General features: G+C 36.1%; 1 protein-coding gene across 1 annotated transcript; it reads right to left on the bottom strand.

Annotated features, from left to right (window-relative positions):
• Nucleotides 1-2,280: 2,280 nt before the first annotated feature.
• LOC134853829 (uncharacterized) lies at nucleotides 2,281-6,188 on the bottom strand. The gene is made up of 3 exons (XM_063869747.1): nucleotides 5,909-6,188; nucleotides 4,833-5,056; nucleotides 2,281-2,423 (listed from the first exon to the last, which is right to left on the bottom strand). The coding sequence occupies exons 1-3, from the start codon at nucleotides 6,173-6,175 to the stop codon at nucleotides 2,327-2,329; spliced, it is 588 nt and encodes a 195-aa protein (XP_063725817.1). The 5' UTR covers nucleotides 6,176-6,188; the 3' UTR covers nucleotides 2,281-2,326.
• Between the last annotated feature and the right edge of the window lie 6,001 nt (nucleotides 6,189-12,189).

Here is a 12,189-nt window from a genome sequence, read left to right as displayed (position 1 = left end):
TAATAAAGTTTCCATCTGCAAAATTATTTTAACAAGTTTTTTAGTATATAGGTTGCAAAAGTCAACAAAAAACTGGAACTTTTCATTGAGGTTTCATCTGAAATTTCCAGCTGATAATCTTTTCTCGTTTGCTTATAAATATTTGTTGGCGTTAGTTCCCAGTTTTCAATTTTAAAACAACTTTGAATTCAGATGTGTTTCACTTTATTTCTTTCAGCATCTCTTTTCAACTCAGAATTAACCAGCATAGGGTTGATTAATTCATCAGATCGAATTTTTTTGTTCCGACAATTGAAAAAAGTTGCCTAGTTTACTATGAAGTTCGAAAAGTTCCAGTTTTGAGATCTTTTTAGAACTTGCAAATATTTTTAAGTGGCGAGAAGAATTCAATTTTGGCGAGTAAAACAAGAAAACATTTTCAAACTTTTTTGTTTATGCTAAAAGTTTGAAACAAAAACGGTTGCTGGTTGAAACCAATTTTTTTTCGAAGTTTTGTCTTGGCTTTCTCCTCCTTATATGCACAAAACAAATTTAAAAAAATCATCTATTTTTCAGTTTGTTTTCTTTGTAAACACATAATCCTGTTTTCTTTCAAAACAGGTTCTCCGGCCGTTCCTGTTAGATATCTTTTTTGGAAAGAGAGGTGCAAGGGTGACGTGTAGATTCTGAAGAGTTGTTACTAGTCAAATAATGTGAGCCAAATGCATATTAGATTTTACGGATAACAAAAAAAGCAAACCCGGTTGACGGAGACAAAAAACGATGATAAAGAGTGAAGAGAAAGATCTGAAAAACAAAAAACGTTTAGGCAGTTTTTTCTCATAAACTGTAAAATAGTTTCATTAAACTATATAACTCTTTTTGGAGCAATATTTTGCAGACATTTAAATTTGTGCGGAAAAACACACCCAAATACATTGAGACCATTTGCGTCTTTGGTTCGAGATCATTTTTGTGCAGCTGTTTTGCCCCTCAAAAATCATTCCACTACCAAACAAACTGCTTTAAAAAACAATTTCACTCATAAATATATTTTTTAAACAGTTAGAGGTCAAACCACATCAAGTAATTTCATTAAATCAAGGAAAGTAAAAAAAAAATAGAACCAAGCATAACACAAAATATATCGAGCTAAAAACTAATGATGAAAGATAAATTGATAGTAATTTTGTAAGCCAGGTTTACAGATGAGCCACTGTTGAGCTTCTTTTACACGTTTGAAAACTTTTAACTGGATGCTCGATTTTTAATCATTCCTCGGCGAAATGTGTTTTCTTGAAGCAACTCGATTTCAATGTCATCTTTGAATGTCAAAATATTACTCCAATGCTTCATCATAGTGTTTTACTTAGGGTTGTTTTAATCAACCCCCCTCGCCCTCCAAACAGAAAGCACTGTTTGGCACTACTTTAATGGATTCGTTTTTGTTCACAACTCGGGCATAAAATAGTTTTAGAAGCCGAGCGCTCCATAATAACTTTTTCAGATGAAATCCGACGCAAAAACGACACCGTAAACAGCATTTTTGGCAAAAAAGATTATTTTAGAAAATTAACTCGCTCCTCGGAAAATTTGATGCAATTTTTTAAAACCAGAAAATTTGATCCTAAGGCAGTTTTTCAAATATGATACAAACATATTTTTTTCTACTCAAAATTGAAACTATTGCTTATATATTTATCTATCAGCAGATTCGTCCGACAACATTTATGTGCAACTAACTGCCATTTTTATTACTGGGAGGAAATTTTCCAAAATACCCAAAATTTTGCAAATGCCCATAATAGCGAAAAAAGAAACAAAAAAAATACGTCAATTGAATTTTTTGGACAAAATCTAATTAAAAATTGTTTTTACAGGCACAGAATTGATTTTGCGACTGAAAATTTGATTTCATTTTTAATGCGATTTTGAAAATTAATTTTTTTTGATGTTTTCGTTTTCCCAAAAAAGTAGGTTAAGTCTATAACAAGCTTTTTTTCATACACAATAGTTATGGAATTGTGTGACTAGCGTTTATCACGTTAATCAGCATTCAAAAGTTCAATCAAATTTATTCAGTTGCGAAGTGTCAGGGCCACCTTCTTCTATTTTGGCCGGCAAATGAGACGACAAACGTTAACACGACAACTGTTTCTAATAGGACTTTAACACGACGCTACACGCAATTCTCCACATTTTATTTATGGGAAATTCAAATCGCTTAAATTCGAACTGCTCATTTTACACTTTTTAACGCTTATTTTTTTCCTAATGTTTTGTTGTCTTAATGGCGGCCTGTCGTCTTATTAACCAAGCACTTTTGCCTCTGTTTCTCAGTCGGAGGTCAAATTTCGCAAGAGTTGTGACGCCGCAAGACTCCTTCGTCTATGCAGATTCTGAACAGCCTGCTCACTTTCGCTATTTTCCTTGCTGATTTTTGTCTGCAAACAAAAAAATTTATCAATAAAAGCAGAATACTTGTTTTGGATCAAGTTATGAATCTACTTAACAATCGCCCTCCCTTTGGTATCTACTAAAGAATTGCCACCCCTATAAATAAAAGCAGTGAAATAGGGTGGAATCTCTCATACGCGAAGGACCGAATGCGCAAAAATAAAATTCAGCCAATCTGATTTCAGTAATCTAAAATTTGGAAAGAAAAGAAACATTTTTAGGGAATGAGTTTTGATTTTGGCCGAATATAAAAACGGCAAAATATGCAAAATTTCCAAATTGTCACTGACGCCGCCGAATTAGAACAAATTTTAAATTTCAAGAGTTTCGTTATAAAGAAGTAAAATATTGCTTCATTTAATTGAATGGCAATTGCTTCTTTTTAAAATTTGACTCTCGGCTATTTTGTTTTCGGTCATTCGCTCACGAGTTTTTTGCCCATTCAGTCCTTCGCGCATAAGAATAGCCCCCGTTAATTAGCATTTGAGCGTAGCATCTAAAATTCGAATTTTGCTGCAATCTGATTGGCCGAAAATTCGACAACTTAATCTACTTAACAATCGCCCTTTCAGGAAAGGGAGAGAGAGTTTGTAAAATAAAGTCAATCAGCGGATCTTCTCGACCAATCAAAATGGAGCAAAATGCTCTCGTGCTAAATTATTGCTTTTGCTTGTATGGCTGGAAATTTTTAGTATATAAGGTTACGTAGCAGTATTTAGACAACAGCGTATCCAGACAGCCCCCGTAAATCAGCACTTGAGCGTTGCATTTAAAGTTCATGTTTTGCTGCAAACTGATTGGCCGAAAATTCGACTACTTAATCTACTTAACAATCGCCCTTTCAGGAAAGGGAGAGAGGTTGTAAAATAAAATAAATCAGCGGGTATTCTCGACCAATCAGAAAGAGCGAAACGCTCTCGTGCTAATTTATTGTTTTTGCTTGTAGGGCTGGAAATTTTTAGTAAATAAGGTTACGTAGCAGTATTTAGACAACAGCGTATTCAGACAGCCCCCGTGAATCATCACTTGATCATTGCATTTAAAATTCGAATTTTGCTGCAATCTGACTGGCCGAAAATTCGACAACTTAATCTACTTAACAATCGCTCTTTCAGGAAAGGGAGCGAGGTTGTAAAATAAAGTCAACCAGCGGATCTTCTCGACCAATCAGAATGGAGAAAAATGCTCTCGTGCTAATTTATTGCTTTTGCTTGTAGGGCTGGAAAATTTTTAGTATATAACGTTACGTAGCAGTATTTAGACAACAGCGTATTCAGACAGCCCCCGTGAATCAGCACTTGATCATTGCATTTAAAATTCGAATTTTGCTGCAATCTGACTGGCCGAAAATTCGACAACTTAATCTACTTAATAATCGCTCTTTCAGGAAAGGGAGCGAGGTTGTAAAATAAAGTCAACCAGCGGATCTTCTCGACCAATCAGAATGGAGAAAAATGCTCTCGTGCTAATTTATTGCTTTTGCTTGTAGGGCTGGAAAATTTTTAGTATATAACGTTACGCAGCAGTATTTAGACAACAGCGTATTCAGACACTGCATTAACTAATCAGAATCGAGACAAGGAAGATTTGAAATTCATTTCTTCCTTCTCTCGTTTCTGATTTGTTAAAACAGTGTCTGAATACGCGATTGTCTAAATACAGGCCGCATTCCGGTACATATAGAGGGCGGATTGATAAGTAATTTTAATTTTTGGTCCATTAGTGCTAAAAATCTGCAAAAGTCTGCAATGATTTTATAAAGTCTAGAAAAGTCTAGTATTGAAAGGCTGTTACAATTTGTGACGCAAAATTACTTCATGCTGTCACGAGCAGTCATTTTTTCAAAAGAATTTGTGAACTCGAGCGGTTGGGAAGCTTGAAAAACTAAATGATAAGGTTTGGACTTTCGATTCCATTTGCTAAGTATTAGTCCGTGAAAAACTCTCACGTGAACTATGCAGAAGGCAAAACTAACTTAGATTAAAAAAAGTGTTATCAGTTTCAGCATGGACTTTTAACATGAGAAAACAAAATGGCGGCAACTGGGACGTTAGAAAAAGATAGCTAGTCAAAAAACTTTCGATGCTGTAAAAGAGAACTGCTTGCGAAATCTTGGTAAAGAAAATGAATGATACAAATTCGTTTCTTAGAACTTGTTGGATGAGCATTTTTTTTTCATATAAAACTAAAAGTTCTAGATATCCTCCAAAAAAAATTTTACGTATTTTTTATAGTTATTTGCCTTTTCTCGTCACATGAGAGCAATTTGTTGTTCTTGAATTTGATTTTAACTTGCATAGAAAATTTCTGCTAAACAAAATGTCTACCAAATGCATTTGAGAATGGTAGTTTTTTTCTAAAACCAAATAATGGTTTTTAGATGCAGATGTTTGAACCTGAATCGGGAGGATAGAATGTTGAAGAGGATGGGGTTGACGATGCTGTTGGCGGCGAACACGACGGAGGAGAGGGGCAGTGAGATGTCGAGGATGAGTCTCTCCCACCCCTCCACCCTCTGGCCGAGGGAGCACTCGGTGATGGATCTGAAGAGTGTGAGGAGTCTGAAGGGAGACATGAGGACGAAGAAGGACACCAGCAGAATCACAAACAGATTCACCATCTGAAACGACCCACAAACACTTCCCATTCTTAAGAACACAAATCAACTCACTTTTCCCAAATAAAACAAAGGCCAACAGATAAACTGGGTCACCTTATTGCAAATAGCTTTGTTTGTCCTGTTTTTAAATAAGAACTGAATAAAATTGATCCGTTAGGGTTCCTGGGTTAGATAACGTTGCTTCTATTAAAGTAACCACGAAGCAACATGCGTATCTAGAAGTATACACGTGTACTTATTCCTAGTCACATCTATGAACTATGAATGGGATGTGTACCAAATTTAAATTTAAACCCATTCTGCAGACACGGATCTATGGTTTTTCCGAGGAGGGGATCGGATTTTCAAAGAAATCGAAAATTTTGTCGAAAAAATTGATTCTCTGAGCTCTCTCAAATCCTTATAAAGACCTTTTTGACCAAATTCTAAGCGCCGCAGTTAAGTTTTTTAAAAACCAGGCCAAAAAAGGTGTTTTCAAACACTTTTTGGAAGCTTTTGACCAAAAAATTGCGTTTTTTAGGGTGCTCCCTTCCAAAAATTAGTATATATTGGCGCATTCAGGCGCCATAATGTTTTGCAGACTAGCAAAAAGCGAATATCTCAAAATAGTACAAAGGGGGGACCCTTTGGGTCAACAGGCGGTCGAATTCCTCAGGGGAGGGGTGTGGCGTTGCCCCTGCCCCCTCTCTAAATCCTTAAATCCGCTAATGCCCCTCTGAATTCATTCCTGACTTGAACCCGATCGGAGAATCTTGTTTATCTACGCATCTATGGTGTCCGCCCGATATTCTTGATATTGAACTAGTAGTTTTTTTTATTGTGATGTTTTTTTTTATTGTGATGTTTTTTTACCTGTTTAAACTTTCGCAATCTCTGGATTTGAAAGGAATTTCCGTTGTCTTGTTTTGTAGTGCCACCCATGCCCACTAACTGCATCCGCGGAACCGATGTTTGCGCATTTTCAGATCGACTTGGGAAACCGGAAACTCTCGTTAGCACGGTTGAAGCACTTTGATCCAAGCTGTCGTCTGAAGATCGCACTGTATACTTAGCTCCAACGAATTTTCCGGACGAATTGCCTTGGTTTTGAGGCCGGTCATGGAATAAGTATTTTTCCATTTCAGCATTTAGTTTGCGGACTTCCCTGAGAATTTGGGAGTACATGATTAAAGTAGCCAGCACAGGTGTGAAGTAAAACAGCACCACGTTCACGTAGAACAACAACACAAACCGCTCTGTGTCATATGGGTTGGTGTGATCTAAAATGAGCTCTGAATAGTTTTTTTTATGATCGAGTTTGTAGCTTTTTTCGCGTCTAATGTTTTTAAATGAAACAGAATAATTGTGATTGGAATAAAATTGACAACAAAATGTTTCGTTCTGAGATATTTCTAGTTGTTTTTTTTTCTAATTAGGATTTAAAAAAAAACTTGAACTTCAAAACGTAGTATTTTCAAAGTTGGGTAGACAAAACACAAAAAACGACGCAAAATTTTTCCTTAAGATTTAAGCAAAATTATTATGATAAAATAAATTTCTCAAGTGAAACTTTGCAATAAAGTTTTGGGCCCAAAATTCGACCGCAAAAAGGCAAAAATACCGCTTAATTTGCTTCTAAAATATATCAAAGTAAGCCTTTATTGTAGTTCTACGAAATTTAAGTGTACAGCCTCCACAAAATTGAGCAAAAATGCATACTTTTTATATAGTAGTTTTAAATGTGTATGGCTTCCAAAAAATGAGCAAAATAATTTTTAAAATAAAAAATTGACAATGAGAGGCTTATTTTGATTTAGTTTTGTCAGCAACTGAAGCTGTATTTTTGGAAACTTTTTTATTGAATTTTTTGTTGAAAATTTGAGCAATTCTTCTTCCTAATTTTTTGTCGAAATCAAGCCAATTTGAAACGCGGTGAGCCTTCACTATTTTTCTATACCAAAAACATTCATGGAGAATTTGTTGGTTTTCTCAAAACAAGGAACATCAAGTTTTGCCATTAGAAAACCGAAGTCTTCGAGTTCAAGCTGACCCAACAAGTTTTTGTACATTGAAGGTTTCTGTTAATGTTTGATGAGGTCTACGTTCAATGTTGTCAATGTTGAATAAATAAAAAATAGTTGATCCGCGTCCAGACAAGTCGGACAAAGACAATTCAGGGGATGTGAAGTTCAGAGAGCTCAGCCGATTGGAAGTTTAGACAATTCAGCCAAAAGTATGCAAAAAATTCATCCAGAGACAATTCAGCCAATAATAGTGACCGCCGCAGTCGCGCCAACGTGTTGCGAGCTTGCCAACAGAGGGTAGGACTCTATACGAAGTTTAGAACCATTTATCACCGCAAAGGCGACCTTAAACCGAAGAAAAACTCCAATTCCGACTTTTTCTTTTGAATCTAGCGTTTTGTTAAACTAGCTGAATTGTCTCAGGCTGAATCGTCTGTATACTTTTGGCTGAATTGTATGAACTTCAAATTGGCTGAATTGTCTTTGGTCGAACTGTTTGTAAGCCGTTTTTGATGTTTAGACGGAAGTTATTGTCTTTAAAAACTATAAGTGTGGCAAAAAAAACTTCAAGGGCTGCAGGAGGCACCATTTGCCACTATTTCAAGGGATTCATCTTGTCTCTGTAAGCATAAAATTAGTTTTGGAGGCCTTTCTCTCCATAATGGATTTTTAGGAAATCAAAGAAATCAACTTTGAGGAATAGTTGTCAAGTGACATTTGTTTTAACTTTAAAATCTCACAGGAGAGTGCAGAAGGTGACTAATCTTTAACATTCACACTCTGCACTCTCCTGCGCGATATCAAAAAATAAAAATCTTTTTGTATTTTAAAAAAAATCTTTTTTGCTGTAGAAAAAAGTAATTGAATGCTTAACTTTCAGCAAAATTATGGAAATGTTCAACTGATTTAGAAAAAACCAAAATAGTTATTTTGTTGAATGGAGCTTCTTTCATTCTAAGCAAACATCAAAATGCAAGTATTTAATCATAATTCTAACAAGAATCATTGCATTTATGCATATTAGAGTTTTTGCTATTTAAGCGTGGTCACTTTTTTACTCGGAAAAGCATAGGTTTCTACATGTCGCGCAAAGTTTTAACCTGACTTTAATTTAGTTTCGTTGTTCATTTACATTTTGTACCCTGATGTCAAAATTTCAATATGAAGTCATCTAGAAACGATTTTGACAAACAAAAAAAATTGTTTGCTTCTCTGTTTATGAAGTTTAATACACCCAGGTTCAAATTGCTTTAAAGTAGCGGCTCTTTTCCAGTTCTCCGCCTCCCCGTAAAATTGAAAAATAAAGCTGTTCAAAAATTATTCAAACGGCATTTTGCATATAAGAAATTTTGCGAAAGATTGTTCACCTGTTCACGCTGACAAGCTTTAACGCTCCCGGACTGACCGAAACTTCTTATCATACAGTTTCATACATTCCATACGTACAAAAAATTGCATGACATCTTTATGATAAGCAAAAATAAGAAAATTGTATGATAGGTGTTTTACCGTAATCCAAAAATTTTGGGTTTTTTTTCTAAATTTAATTTCTAAAAAGTTTTGGGTTGTGTTCGTAACCGAACGCAAGTGACAAAGACCTTTGCTTACTCAAAGCTTGAGTAACCAAAGATTGGGTGGTCCTGCATTTGCAATGCATAGAAAGCGACCTGAATTGTCTTAGAGCTGCCTTTTACAATTGATATAACGAAAGTAGGAAACTTTAAATTTTTGGCAAACATTTTTAACAATGGTTATTTTTAAAGTTTGAAATTTTAATTTACCAGAAACTGATCAAGGCATATACAAACACGCTATACAAAAGAAATAGGAGTTTTCAGCGTTTTTGAAAAATTTTATTAAGCGAAAAGGAAAAAATCCAACATTAGTCTACCAGGACTACGTTATGCACACAAGAATATAAATTTTGCATGCAAAATTTTTTTTCGAAAAAATTTGTTCGCCTTGGTTGTTTTCGAAATTGCATGAAAATTGTATGACAAGCACTTTTCCACACACTTATTGCGTGGAATTCTATGATAAGCATTTTCGTTTGATAGAGGTCAACCCGGGCAGTATATAAAATTAAGTTCATTTTATACACTATCAAATTTTTAGTTTCAAAATTGTATGTTGAAGTGTGCGCGCGGGTAAAAAGAAACTCAATATTTTGATGACAAATTTTCAAAAACTGCCTGCGAACGGCATTTTATGGCTTCTTTTTCTCTCAATTTTTTTCCATCTTTTTGAACAAATGCCCCTTTTTTGCGTTCTGCTCCTGAATTTCAACCACAAAAGTTTAGCTAAAAAAAGGTCTCACTGAAAACCGGAAAGATCAGAATCCTGAACATTTTGAGGAATTCACGAACAAATATCAATTTATTACATTATAGGTTGAAATTATCCGGAATTGGTTTCAATTCGCAAAATCTGAAATTTTTGCAAAATCCGGGAAAACAAACATTCGCTTGTTATGAAATCTGAAACAAAATTAATGTGCCGATAAAAATTACCTTGGAGTTTTTGTGCGCGGAATCTGCTAAACTGTTGTAACCGGAATCTACTTATTACTTAGAACATGATTAAAGACTTGTCGTTGGATTCCAGTGACCTACCGACACCAATTTGTGAGCCTATCCATTGCACAGTTTGACCTCGTAATGGAAAATGTCGTTAGTTTTACTGAAAAATTCATCAAAAACTGATCAAATAGCGGTAACATAACACCTTTGATCTTAAACTGCAGTTTTATTTTACTGATACTTTCAAAAAAAATTCTTATAGTTTTTTTTCTAAATCTCAATAAAAACAAAACTGCAAGCATCAGAGATAAATCAGGACTTTAACTCTTGTTATTCGTATAGGAAAAAACTTCAGAGTTTCATGAAAAGAAATGTCAACCTCCTAACAAACGTTTTATTTGGAGAAGCTTATTCTAAACATGAAGTGTTACCATTTTAGTACAAGTTTTAGCTTCTTTTACGTTTTATTATAGAGACCAGTGGCAGATCTAGGATTCTCTTGAGGGGGATTTTCCAAAAAAAAGTTGGTCGACCACTGAATTACCCCCAAATCACAATAAAAACCTTAAAAGACCTTTTTAGCGGCGCAGGAGAAAACAAGTCGAAAAACGATGTTTTGGGCATTTTTGGAGGGCGCTTCTCTTTCAAAATTGGTATATATTGAGGTCAAAGGCGCCTTTGGAAAAGTTTCTGGGTCTGTCATCCAAAAATTGATATTTTTGAAATAGTACGGAAAGGGAGACCCTTTGGGTGGCCAGGGGGTCGAATCCTTTAGTAGAAGGAGGCTTCCGCCACCCATCCCCTGCCTCACCCCTAGTCAATCAAAGGAGGTTATCTTGCCAGATTTTGCAATATAGAGCTTATCTCGCAGAAATCTTGGAAGAGGGAGGCTATCTTACCAAATAAGTATCCCAAAAGTTCTGCCTTTCAACAAAAAATTAGTAGACATTAGGAGCATGGTCAACAAAAATTGATTGTAGAACGAGAACGCGGAACTTTTTCGGGTTGACCCGAAAAAAAAGATAATTGTTTTTAGTTTTTTTAAATCGCCATTATTTTCGTAGAGCGGGTTTTTGATAAAACTGTGTGTTCTATTTTGCTGTGACTCAAACTGGCCTAAACTCAGAAACAAAAGCTCTAAATAATTTCGACATTTTCGATCAAAAAAACTGGTTGATTTCTTTTCAATTCCTACTAAAAAGTTACAACCTCTCGCTACTCCTCTGCCTTAATCCGATTTTGATAGAAATATTTATAAACACGGAGTTCAAGGCACTCACCATTCAGAAAAGGGATTCAGTTTTTTTCATTATACAACCTTAATTGAAAAAATTTATATAGAAAATCATGTCTGAGTGATTTATTGGATAAGGGCAAAAAGTTGTGCCCGATAAGAGCCTTCTTGTTCCACTTAGACACTGTTAAAGTCGTAACTGTATAAGATCAAAAAGGTTGTTGATAAGTTGTATTGTAGACAAACTGTTAGGCATCAAATCGAAATCTTACTGCATTCTTTTATTTCAGATCCCATCGGACATTAGAGATCGCAAGGTCACGACAGCAGGTTCCCAGACAAAACCTCACTTGTGCTCTATTCGGTGAATCATAATTCCCCCCATTTTGTCAACTCCGCGTCTCTGCCGTGTTGATTTTCTCGTCGCTGCCTCGCACTCGCTTTTTTTTGTTTTCCACCGACGGTTCTTGGTGATCTCTCCCTAGCCGTTCCCGACGGTACATCGTCTCCTTCGCTCGCCGTAATCTTCACCGGTTCGTTTCGCTCTCTTCGTCGTCCTCGCTCTCGTCCGCAATGTACTCTACTATACGTTGTTTCGTCGATCTTCGCGCGTTCTCCATCTCGACCCGATCCTTCTCGGCTCTTCGCTTACATTTTGTGGGTTCACTTGGGCCCGGGGTACTATGTACTCTTTTAATAGGTCCTGGAGTGCACGCATCGCTTCTATTCTCAATTAGGCTTTCTTAGGCCGCCGATCTAAAAGAAACACCACTCCGCCTTAGTAACGACCCTTTTTCCATCTGCATCGTATGCTTAGTCAATTTTTCAAGTTTTAATGGCAAACGTTTATACCTTCTTGGGTCCTTTGGATCCGTTTTTCCAGTCCTTTGGTAAACGGTCGTTGAGCTGGTCCTGTGCTTTTTGAGCCATGTTGGAGCTTTAGGTACAGATCTTATTTCCTTTGGGTCAACTACTTCCTGAGCCTTGGGATCCGCTACCACCTCGTCATCCAAAATGATTGGAGCTTTCCTTTTTTGTGGAGCGTACACCAAATTGCTTCTCTTCTCCCAATCTAGGGTGAGCTCTTGTCTAAACGAGATAACTTTTGGTTAACAACATTGTTCCAATTTAAATTTTTCAATGACGGTTTTTTTCGTTAAATTTTGCAGAGCCGTATTTGCTTCTCGTCCATGATAGGCTTCAAAAGGCGTTAATTTAGTTAGAGTGTGGCACAAAACGTAACGCGCTGAGCGCACGGGATATCATTTCTCCAAATTTGTAGTTCTTATTTTCCTGAAGATAAGTTAACTCGTAGTTTTTTATCGACCCAATTGTTCGTTCGACCATTCCTGTCGCGCGATGATCCCTAACCGGAGA

This window comes from Symsagittifera roscoffensis, chromosome 9 (genome assembly GCF_963678635.1).
Source record: "Symsagittifera roscoffensis chromosome 9, txSymRosc1.1, whole genome shotgun sequence".
Taxonomy (NCBI): Eukaryota; Metazoa; Xenacoelomorpha; order Acoela; family Convolutidae; genus Symsagittifera; species Symsagittifera roscoffensis.
Note: the sequence above shows the minus strand (reverse complement) of the source record. Positions and strands in the feature narration are given on the sequence as shown.